Source organism: Sardina pilchardus, chromosome 10 (genome assembly GCF_963854185.1).
Source record: "Sardina pilchardus chromosome 10, fSarPil1.1, whole genome shotgun sequence".
Taxonomy (NCBI): domain Eukaryota; kingdom Metazoa; phylum Chordata; class Actinopteri; order Clupeiformes; family Clupeidae; genus Sardina; species Sardina pilchardus.
Window position 1 is genome coordinate 11,123,699 of NC_085003.1, and position 11,586 is coordinate 11,135,284.

Here is an 11,586-nt window from a genome sequence, read left to right on the forward strand (position 1 = left end):
TTTTAATTCAGAGATCTGTAGCCTTTAAATTATGGGACTTGTAGAATAGCTCTGTTATACATATTGAACAGCATGAAGATCTTTGCCTATCGCACTATTGTGGACTTGGGGCATTTGTGTCATGGGTTGGACTGAGATTGACCATGCTAAACAATTATGAGCTAAATCTCCTCCCCAGCTACCCTCCAACGTCGTCAGTGAAACACATGCTCCCAGTTTTCCCTCAAAACATAGTGGTTCCCCTGTCGTTGCATAGATCTGTGTAGACTCCCAGAAAGTGGTTTGGGAATATTGAAAACATTCCCAGGGAGCTCAGTTCGGCTCACTGCAGATACCGCAGTGATTCCAGACAGCTGGATTTGTCATTAACCAGCCAAAACACACATAGAGGACTGATAATACAGAGGACTAAATGTTGATTTGTGTGTAGGTTTTGTTTTGTGCCTGTTAGCTGAATTTACTACCTGCGCAACTCAAGGCATGTCATTATGGACACAGAGGAGGACATTCTTTTCACTGGACTTCGGGCAACTCTCCACAAGTAGGAAATGGTACCCAATTCCAGATGTGGGGTGTGAGTAATGAAAACTGAGTTCATTGGAATGACCATCCCCTGCCTTCTGCCACACTTGCTGGTTTCCCAGCCTTACCTTAGTTAATGACTAATCCATGGAAACACCTGGTGTCTCTACTTGCCGTAAATGAGAATTCGTTTTATGGGGAGTCAGATAGTAGGTACAAGGTCTATTAAAAGTGTTGACACATCTTCATAGGCAGTTGTGTCAGTCTGGAAGGTGCTTCTGCCTACGACCTGCCATGGCTAAAGGAGTTTTTCTGTCCTCGGGCCTTGCCGTGGGCACGGGGGTCATGACCGTGTCAGCCGTCGGTGGGATTATCACGATGGCCATCATATTCCAAGTGGAGGTTGTTAGAGAACCACCGACAACGCGAACCCCAGCTACAACGACACCGTTCATTCCAACAGGACCTCCACCAGACCTGAGACTGCCCCGAAACGTGATTCCCGAGAGCTACCGCATCTTCCTGAGGCCTCTTTTCTACCGTACAACCCCCTTACCCCCCATGACAAATCAAACGAATCAAACGACTCCAACGCCTCCAACGAATCCAACGACTCCAGCGACTCCAGCGATTCCAACGACTCCAACGCCTCAGAGGAATCAAACCTTTATTTTTAAGGGGAACTCCACTGTGAATTTTGTGTGTCTGAACACGACTAGAAGCATTTTCCTACATAGCAAGAACTTGACTATTACAGACCTGAAACTGACGCGACTGGACGAAGACGAAACTCTGATTGTCAGTCACCGTGTCAATCAAAGCACTGTCAGTGAGACCGATTTCTTAGAAGTAAGATTGGAGGATGAGGATGTAGCATTTGAGCAAAATGGATCCTACAGCCTGTTTACCTCATTTGAAGGAGAGATGTACAATGATTTGACCGGCTTCTATATCAGTACATATGAAGCGGAAAACGGCAATGAAACAATGTAAGTGTGCGTAAATCATCTTTTATCCATGAATGTTGGTGTCCTCTGCCTGTGTAAAAAGAAAACCTGGATCACAAGGACCACCTTGTGAAGGCAACACTACACACAGTTTCATTCTGTTTTAAATGCATTCATACAAATAACCAAAATGTGTGTTATGTGTTTGGGGGTGAGGGGGAGAATACTGTGATTTTTAAAATGTTTTGCTTTCTACTGAATGAATGAACCAAAAGCTGCTGAATGTGTTCTGTTCACAGATTTCTTGGTGCGACTCAGACGGCTGCCACGGATGCCAGAAAAGTGTTTCCCTGTTTTGATGAACCTGACTTGAAGGCTAATTTCCATCTCACGCTCATTCACAGAGAAAAGACTACTGCAGTGGCCAACTGGCCTAGTGAACGTAAAGATTTTTCAAAATAAAAGTAGTGATTTGTATCTAATGGTTGTTTAAAATGAAAAATATGTGTATGCATTATGTGTGTGTTTCTGACAGTAAATATATTCCTATGATCCTGCAGCTACTAGTGGCCTCGAGATTGAAATTGATGGAGAGAAGTGGACAGTTACTGAGTTTCAATTGACGAAGAAAATGTCAACATATCTTGTGGCTTTTGTAGTGAGTGATTTAGGCTTCACTGGAGGCAAAGACTTTAAGGTATATCACACATCTGCTACATTTGAAATTTGTGCATTTGATTTATGTGAGTGAACTAAACAACATATTTGAGCTGAATGTACTGTAGAAAAACATAACTGAATCATCACCACAGCTCAGAAAAGAAGTATTTGTTGTGAATTAGAGCTAGATTTAAAAATAGTTTTGGAAATGTTATAGTAAATAGCAAAGATTCACTTCTGTGACAATAAATCTATTACAAATGATCCTCTATTGTTTGAACGTGCCAGTCTAAGAAATTACATTGTAATATTTGACATTATTTTGTAATGAGGGAATCTTATTTTGCTGCATTTTGTATCCAATAATTTGACATAGACATTCACAACCAGACTATTTAATCCCATATTGATTTTGACCTGTAAACAATTAGAAATGATGTCATATAGTATATAGATAATCCGTGGATTACCCTGTCCTATAGCAGCATTGTCTGTCTCAGAGTTCCATGAGATGTGTTTTTTCTTTCTTTATTGATAAAGGTATGGGCTAGACCTGATGCCAAAGAAGCTGGTCATACAAAATATGCTGAGACTATAACAAAGACAATTCTGACTTTCTATGAAGCTGAATCGGGCTTAACATATCCTGTCGGCAAACTAGGTAAGAAGGAATTCATGAAGCGTTCACATTCACTGTAGGCTGTATATTGTTTAGATTACAAAGTTCTGGAAGATGAAAGTGTTAAAATGTTTGTAGTGGATTACTATTTAATGATACTAACTGGTACTCAGAATATTACATGACATCGGTACTTCCTGGTACTGTATTGGTACTCTGTTGGTTTGTTTTCCATGGTACTCTTCTGCCTACAGATCAGATGGCCCTACCCGATCTGGCACCGGTTGGGATGGAAAACTGGGGACTGATAACATACCGTGAGTCTTCTTTGCTCTTTGTGGATGATGTCTCCTCCACATTCGATAAGGAATATATCACCACAGCGATTGCTCATCAGCTTGCTCATCAGGTATGGCAAATTTAAGCATTACTCATAATTCGAGAGAGAGAGAGAGAGAGAGAGAGAGAGAGAAAGAGAGAAATGGTTTAATTGTTATAAAAGCCTTGTATACCATTTCATGTCTTATATGTAATGACTATTTTCAACATTTTATTTTCAACATTTCCACTATTTTGTAATGTGTTACCAGTGGTTTGGGAATCTGGTTACTATGAAATGGTGGAATGATCTGTGGCTGAGTGAAGGATTTGCCACATACATGTCTTACAAAGCACTGAAAAATTTACAGCCTTCCTGGAATACAGTAAGCCTATCATTTTTCATTTACACAGTGTGTTACTTCAACAAAATAAATTCAAACCAATTAAAGCAATTAAATGTTGCTCAAACTGTATGTGATAGGGGTTTCTAAAGGAGCCAGTAAAAATCAGAGCTTCACATTACAGAGCAACTTGAGTTTTAAGTATATTTGGTTTTGTCCCTGTGGTTCCCTCTAGGATGACTTGTTTGTGGTGAATGAGGTGCAAAAAGCCTTCCAAGTGGACGCTCTGACCACTGCTTATCCTCTCAGCACCAGTGAGGACGAGATTCAGACACTCACAGAGATCAACGGGCTCTTTGACACCATCACTTACAGCAAGGTGTGGATCTGACCAGGCAGCAAACACCAGCCAGGCCTTTAACAAGTTCAAATATTCCCCTGCCTTCCCCTGTGTCACATCCAAACGTGTGTTTGAAATGTCTAGGCTTCCTGAACTGAAAAGAAAATGCGACTCATAAGTTCATTGTGTTTTTATATTTTTCAGTAGCCACAAAAAATGTAATTTAATATATGTTTGTGTGCTGTAAGTTATTATGTTTTCTGTGTTCATTATCTAGGGAGCTGCAGTGTTGAGAATGCTGTCACACTATATGGATAATTTTAAAGGCGGCGTACAGGTAAGCATGGCTGTGTTGTGTTTTTGGTTACAGTCAGTTACAGTCATAACTAATACACATCCTTTGTGTTCATATTTTATTACTGCAGTAAAAGGCAATAAGATATTTCTCTCCTTTTTAGAAATATCTTAAAGATCTGCAATATGAAAGTGCTGACCTAAATGACCTGAAGGCCTACCTAAAAGAGGTAAATACATATTGTACAAGGCTATTAATATTTTGCATTTAAATGGGAACTGATCAACATAGTAAGGCTATTGTATTCATCCAAAATGTTATTAATTATAGAATACTGCACTTTGTGTAATAACAAAGTCAAAATATTCTTGTGTATTAGTTTATTTCTTTAAAAGTGATAAGATTGTGTATTAGTTTAATTTTTTTAAAGTGATAAGCTTTAATGCATCAATACTTGCATTAAATAATAAAGCCTGTAACTTTTAAAGGCAGATGGCACCAAAGACATAGAGGAATTTGTGAGCATGTGGACCACACAAGCAGGTTACCCCGTTCTCACAGTAGACACTGACACTGGAAAAATAGCCCAGGAACGCTTCCTCCTGAACAGCACAGGGCACAAAGCGTGAGTCTTCAGTCCGTTTCCCTCACACAGAGAGGGCAGAGCAGCAAATAACACAGTGCTGGCAAATAATCAATGTTACGACTTACATTTGCACCATCATCTCTTGAAACAATGTTTTATTTGTACCCCAATTATGTCAAAACTTGACTTTATTTTTCAGCGTTGTATGGCAAGTGCCCATAAATGCACTGAAAAGTCCTCCAGAGTCTAATGTGCATGATTTGTTACTGGATAAAGCAGTAGGAGGTAAATTGAATACCGTCTAAAAGGATCCTCTATGAAATCGGCTTTGGATTTTGCTGATGAAATGGGGGTGTTCTTAACCTGATCATGATATTCACCATTTTTTGTAGGGCCAATACCTGCACTAAAATCTGACAAGTGGATCGTGGTCAATATTAACTGTACTGGTTACTACCGTGTTAACTACAACCAGAATAACTGGAATAGACTCATGGTTCAGCTGAAGGCTGATCACTCTGTGAGTATGTCCATCTGATTCACCTTCCGCAGAACTAGTGTCTACCATCATTAAAGCCCACTCTTGTAAAGAGGATGTTCACTTTAAACTCCCTCTACTACAACACACACACACACACACACACACACACACACACACACACACACACACACACACACACATACACACACACACACACACACAGCACAGACTCATGATGGGGGTACATATTTAGAGAGATTGAGATTGAAAGAGAGAGGGAGAGAGGTGGGGGGGCTGCAATATGAAGGAGAGAGCGCCATTTCAGGACAATTTGTTCACAGTCATTGAAAAACTGGGCTGCATTTTGGGGAATAGAGCCTCAGAGCTCTAGAGAAGGAATGTCAGTTCATGATGGAATTTACAGATGTGCAGGTTACATGATGTACAGATGTGGTTCACACCCAAGTATGTCATAATAATATCAATTAGCACTAGCATTTACTATAAGACTAGCATGTGATCTTATTTTCATCTCCCTAACAACATGCTTTCTTTCTTTTCTTTTTTTTTTATTTACAAATTGCAGCTAATTCTAGTGATCAACAGGGCACAGCTGATTGATGACGCATTTAATCTGGCAAGGTGACTTCTCCTTTATTTTAAGAATGAACCCTTATAGACAGAAACCAACTCAGTTAACTCATTCTGGCCATGTGTCTCGGCATTGTGAGGCACACAGGATTTTGACACAAATGAATGATCCAATGTTGTGGCCTGTCTTTTAGGGGCAAGTATCTTGATGTGGGAGTAGCACTGGATACAACCAAGTATCTCAAAAACGAAACGGAGTATATTCCATGGAAGGCTGCTCTAACAAACCTGAGATACTTCATCCTCATGTTCGATCGCTCTGAGGTCTATGGACCGATGCAGGTGAAATATGCAAATCAAAGCACACTTGCTACCTTCAGACTACCGGCAAAAGTGGCCCAAATCCAAGATTTTGGGGGATCAAGTGACCAGGCCAGACTTCTTCAGAAGTAGTGTGAACACTCAAATCTTGCCCAGATTAGATTTTTTTTTTTAGACCACTTCCACATCCTGAATCAGACCCAAGCCTGATTTTTTTTCAGTGTGTTAGCAGTGTGAACAACTAAGGCGGATTTGATGTGACATTTTTACGTCAATCAACCTCCATATTTGGCACAATAATGCGCCAATGTCATTGTTATTGGTTTTTTGTGCATGCGGGTCAGTTTGGAACCGCAAACTGTTCACAATGGAACCTGATGTACTGTAGGCCACATTTTAAAAGGTAACATGAACAGCCAAACTAAAAAATGGGATCTGAGCAAAAAATATGAATTGAGCATTAAAGGGACACTTCACCGATTAGCTTTAAGCTTTGTATCTTTAGAAAACCAGTCATGTTTTTGAATGGTCGTGCATCATTCCCTCAGTTTGCCTTGAGATGGGAGAAATACGGATTTCAATGTTGGACTTCCTGCTTTCAATGATGTAAAAATCATCATTTTACATCATTGAAAGCAGGAAGTCCTATTCATGGGTTTCATTCAAATCCGTTTTTCTCCCATCTCAAGGCAAACTGAGGGAATGATGCATTCAAAAACATGACTGGTTTTCTAAAGATACAAAGCTTAATGCTAATCGATGAAGTGTCCCTTTAAGACTTGCGGTGTGAACGTAGCCTTAGTCACTGCTACTGGAACAAATCGGGCGTGATATAAAGTATTCTGGAATGAGCTAGAGTCTGATTCAGTTCATTTAAGCAATATGACACGAGTGGGAGTTGCAGTTGTTAAAGGACATCACCACACCTGTAATTCGGCCGTAGGTAGCCTGTGTTGTATAATGATACATTTATGTGTTGTATAATAATGAATGTTGATTTATTGTTCCTCTGGTGTTCCAATCACAGACATATCTGAAAGATCAGATCACCAACCTATACAGACACTTTGAGAATAACACAATGTCTAATACAGTACCGAAGGATCACCTTGCGCAGTAAGTATCTCAGAGGTTAGCCATGTTCACTCATTATGGATTCAGTTGAACTTAGCAGTCAGTTTACTCTTATTGTCCATATAGGTATGCCCAGTTGGAAGCCGTTTCAATGGCATGCAAAGTTGGCTTGAAAGAATGTATTGAAACAGCTACTGAAATGTTCAATCTGTGGAAAGCAAACAACATCACGTGAGTTATTATCTCTCTCAACCCCCCCCCCCCTCCCTTTTCAAACAAGCTAATTTAAGGTATGTTAATAATCATATATTTTTAAGAATGCAGTTTTGCCAAAACAACTTTGAATCGCGCAACAACAACTATAGTGATCACCATTTCCATTTGCTATCTGGTTGATATTCCTATCCATTATCTGTATCCATGTTATTCCTCTTATCAAAGGATACACCCAAATCTGAGATACAATGTTTACTGCTATGCCATTGCTGATGGTGGAGAAGCGGAATGGGAGTTTGCCTGGAAGATGTACCTGAACTCAACCATCGCAGCAGAGAAAGATAAGCTGAGATATGGTCTATCATGTACCAAGCATATCTGGCTTCTGAACAGGTGAGGGTGAAGTAGTAGCATTATATCTCGTCAGTATATGCGTCAGTACCATGCGTTAGAACAGTTATTGCATGAGCATTTTAACTTTTAATCCTGGCTTGTGCCTTATTGTCAGCTCGACACTTATTGTGTATATACTCCTTTTGGTATTGATTTTTTGTAAGACAGCTCTACCTTTGAAGCACTTTGGATCAACGGCTGTTGTTTTACAAGTCCTATATAAATGAAGTGACTTGACTTGACTTGTGATTTCCCCCAACAGATACCTCCAGTATACTCTTGATCCCAAAATAATTAGGAAGAGCGACACCGTGTCTACCATCAACTACGTAGCCAGCAATGTGGCCGGGCAAGCTTTGGCTTGGGATTTTGTGCGGAGCAACTGGAAGCATTTCAGTGAAGAGTGAGTGTCCATCCCTGGTGAAACAGTGTATCATCCCTCGAAACACAATACCCTTTTTACAAGTCACAACACATCTGCTGTTGTTTGTCTGAATTGCTCAACATTATTAATCTCAAACCCTCACTAGTAATAAATCTTTGAAGAATGTCGTAAAAGGGTAGTCACACGAGCAAAGGTTAGTTTAGACAAGAAAGTGCCACCACCTTTAGTCGTGATTTAGTTTATTTCACAGTTGCTAGGCAGTAATTATATTGTAAACTGAAAATGTCGTAAATCAGTGCTGAGCAATGATCATTTCCTCCAGACATGGCGGTGAGATAAAGTTCCTTGGAGATCTCATTAATGGAGTGACAGAGAGATTCTCCACGGAGTATGAACTTCAGCAGGTGAGACTGTCCAGAATTGTGCTTTAAATGTCAAATACATACACAGAGAAATTGGATCCACAAAATGGCCCATTTTTTCTTATGTACTGCATGTCTGAACACATGTCTCTTCTTTGTGACTCACTTTTGGAACAGCTTGACAATGTTTGAGGTCGTGGGAGAGGAAACTGACAGAGGCAGACATAACCTGCTTAAAGCAACACTTAAGAGTTTTTTGTACCTTAACATAATGTTTCCAAAATCATTTCAGCGGTTCATCAACTCGTAACATGGTGAACGGCACTTCTGCATTGACTTCACGGCCCTCTATCGGCTATAACCACACTTTGTAACTTTACCAAATCGGGTAGCATACCTGTGGTTCGATGAAATGAGATCTAAGAAACCACAAATCTGACTTGCTTCGATGTCGCAATACATCATACTGTCATAAAATCATGCAACATGCTCTACCTTGTCTGTGGACATTGTTATTTGATGGATAAACAAATAGCGTGTGTGCAACAGAGGAAAAGTGCTTTAGTGTTGCTTTAAGTCTCCCACAACAATCCTCTATATCTGGCCAAATGTAACCCATATTTGTGTGTGTGTGTGTTTGTGCGTGTGTGTGTGTGTGTGTGTGTGTGTGTGTGTGTGTGTGTGTGTGTGTGTGTGTGTGTGTGTGTGTGTGTAGTTGAAACAGTTCCGGTTCGAGAGTGACCTAAATGAAGAATCCATAGGCTCAGCATCCAGGGCCCTGGAGCACGCAATTGAGAGAACACAGACCAACATGATGTGGGTGGAAGAAAACGAGGCCAAAGTTCTGGCCTGGTTCCGAAGCGAAACGAAGTACAGTGCTTGAGACAAATTGCACAGGTCTGCTTGACCAAACACGTGTGCTTGATAGAAAATGCAATTCAATGAAGATGTCGTGATGCAACAGCACTCCAAATAGTTGACATTACAAAGGAGTCCAATTTAATTGTCGCCTGTAACTCCTGGAAAACTCTTGATCATTTTAACCCAAAAGAGCTGCATAGTTCACAAAATTATGAAACTGGATTATTAGTGTTAGCAAATGTTTCCAGATATTAAATCACAGATATCTTAGACTGTTATGTAAATATACATTTTTTGCCATTTTGACCTGTCCTGTTGAAATACAAATCTGCTGCTCTCTAAATTTCAGGACATCCAAGAAACACCATACAGTTGAGGCATTTTCAAATGCCATATAATGAAAGATACAGAGGAAGGGTTTGAGAGCAAGAGAGACTCGTTTATTTTTATGTAATCAAATAAACGTAATATATGACATTGTATGAAATCACATCCAAAGAACTGCACTCAAACCGATTGTTATTGTAGGGCCTTTTGCTTTTCTCCCCGTTTAAATAACTTTATATGTTGTTTCTTTCAAACTGTTTATATATTTATATTTGCTTTATGGATATATATTTGCTTACTGAATAAAAAGGTAGTTTTTAAAGTTAACACAGATTCTTCTGGTTTACAGTATACTGTATCTACTGCATTTAGCACTAAAGGCGGAGGAGGGCATTTTTATATATTATAATTGAGACATAAGATTAATCTAACAATGCAAAGCACTACAGTTTGTACATGATGTTGTCATGTATGGATTCCCAAGAGTCCAAGCTTTCAATGGTGTATAACATTATTACTATACATTGCAATATGGTGCATATAATTGATTTTGAATGTTGGGGGGAGGTGGTGGTGGTGGGGGCCGGGGGGAGGGGAGGGTACTGTGGAAGGTACACTGTTCCATATTAACATACAAACAAATAGAGTCATAAACAAAAACAATGGAAACGTGCTCTTTAGCTTTCAGTAGAATAAAATGTGGTATAACGAGCTTCTATGATGACACTGGCAGTAGCTCTGCTGTGAGGGAACATTGATTAATTTGGCCTGAGGGTCCGATCACCGCTGTTCACTCGGGGTGATATTGCAATGTGATACCATCCAACAAAAACAGTTTTGTTCTTTGTCACAGAACTCATTTCTAATTTGTAGTGTTACCAGTCAGGATGCTCTTCTCCACTTGCTACCAACAGTCCGCAATATACAGCTCTTACCAGTATATGTATGCAGGACTGCAGATAAGAGCCATGAGATGACCTACAACTGACCAGTTCACAAAAACAGGTATAAAGAAGACCATAATTTGACCATAATTAATTATAACCACCGCCAAGGAGGTTATGTTTTCATCGGGGTTTGTCAGTTTGTTTATTTGTTTGTTTGCAAGATAACTCAAAAAGTTATGGATGGATTTCAATGAAATTGTCAGGGAAGGTCTGAAATAACCCAAGGAAGAAACTATTACATTTTGGGCGTGGTCCATATCACCATTTCGATACAGGAGGTGGTTATGTTTTTGCTTGGCGGAGGTTTGCGCTCTCTGAGTGCTTTTCTAGTTTCAACTTAGATGGTCAGTCGCAGTTGGTTTGAGGTATGATTGTCTTCTGATGTATATGTAGATTATTATGCAAATCATAGAAGTGTTCTTTGTGCTTGTTGTTTGTCAAGAGAGACTTGTGCATTTTCTGTTTAGCATAATTTAGTATCAATTTACCTTTTTAAATGACCTTGTCAACATGAATTCATGGTTCACCAGACAGAGCAGGCAAAGACATTCTCCATAATCGTTTTTATTTATTTTTATGTGAACCACTGCACAGTGTCAGTGCTACTGTCAGATTTAATTCAGCTACCTAAACAGCTATTACTGCAAGAGACACATTTTAAAGAGAGGGGCCTCCTTGGCTCAGAAAAAGGACTGTGATGTTTTAGTACCTAAACCTGCTATTGCTAAATGACCAAACTTACAAAAAGTAGTACAAAATAATCACGAACATCACAGAAAAACAGCAGAATGATTAAAGGTGTACATGTATTTTTGTGGCAAAAAAAACCCATGTCCTTAGATCAAACATAATGTTGTTGGAACAATGAAACAGTAATACTCCTGTGCTTTTTTTAAGCGCCTCTAGCCCTTTTCCTGTACTTGTTTGTATGAAATGTTTGTATGACAACTAAGAAAAAACTGGAAAGGAGCTGCAGTCAAACCCTAAAGGAGCTGAA

At 39.6% G+C, this 11,586-nt stretch overlaps 1 protein-coding gene across 1 annotated transcript; it reads left to right on the forward strand.

Moving 5' to 3' along the window:
• Positions 1 to 816: 816 nt before the first annotated feature.
• On the forward strand, positions 817 to 9,890 carry anpeplb (alanyl (membrane) aminopeptidase-like b). Its single transcript, XM_062547930.1, has 20 exons — positions 817 to 1,511; positions 1,769 to 1,911; positions 2,030 to 2,166; positions 2,670 to 2,790; positions 3,003 to 3,157; positions 3,339 to 3,452; positions 3,646 to 3,789; positions 4,028 to 4,087; positions 4,209 to 4,274; positions 4,534 to 4,670; positions 4,831 to 4,916; positions 5,024 to 5,151; positions 5,699 to 5,754; positions 5,898 to 6,045; positions 7,052 to 7,140; positions 7,225 to 7,329; positions 7,540 to 7,707; positions 7,970 to 8,110; positions 8,415 to 8,496; positions 9,170 to 9,890. Exons 1-20 carry the CDS (start codon positions 817 to 819, stop codon positions 9,335 to 9,337), a joined length of 2,943 nt encoding a protein of 980 aa, XP_062403914.1. The 3' UTR covers positions 9,338 to 9,890.
• Positions 9,891 to 11,586: the final 1,696 nt, after the last annotated feature.

What these genes read in the sequence shown, in the direction of transcription:
- anpeplb (XM_062547930.1), top strand. Translation starts at nt 817, where the DNA reads ATGGCTAAAGGAGTTTTTCTGTCCTCGGGCCTTGCCGTGGGCACGGGG. An exon ending in CTCATCAGCTTGCTCATCAG is followed by an intron (nt 3,158 to 3,338) that starts GTATGGCAAATT and finishes ATGTGTTACCAG; the next exon opens with TGGTTTGGGAATCTGGTTAC. An exon ending in TGGAAAGCAAACAACATCAC is followed by an intron (nt 7,330 to 7,539) that starts GTGAGTTATTAT and finishes CTCTTATCAAAG; the next exon opens with GATACACCCAAATCTGAGAT.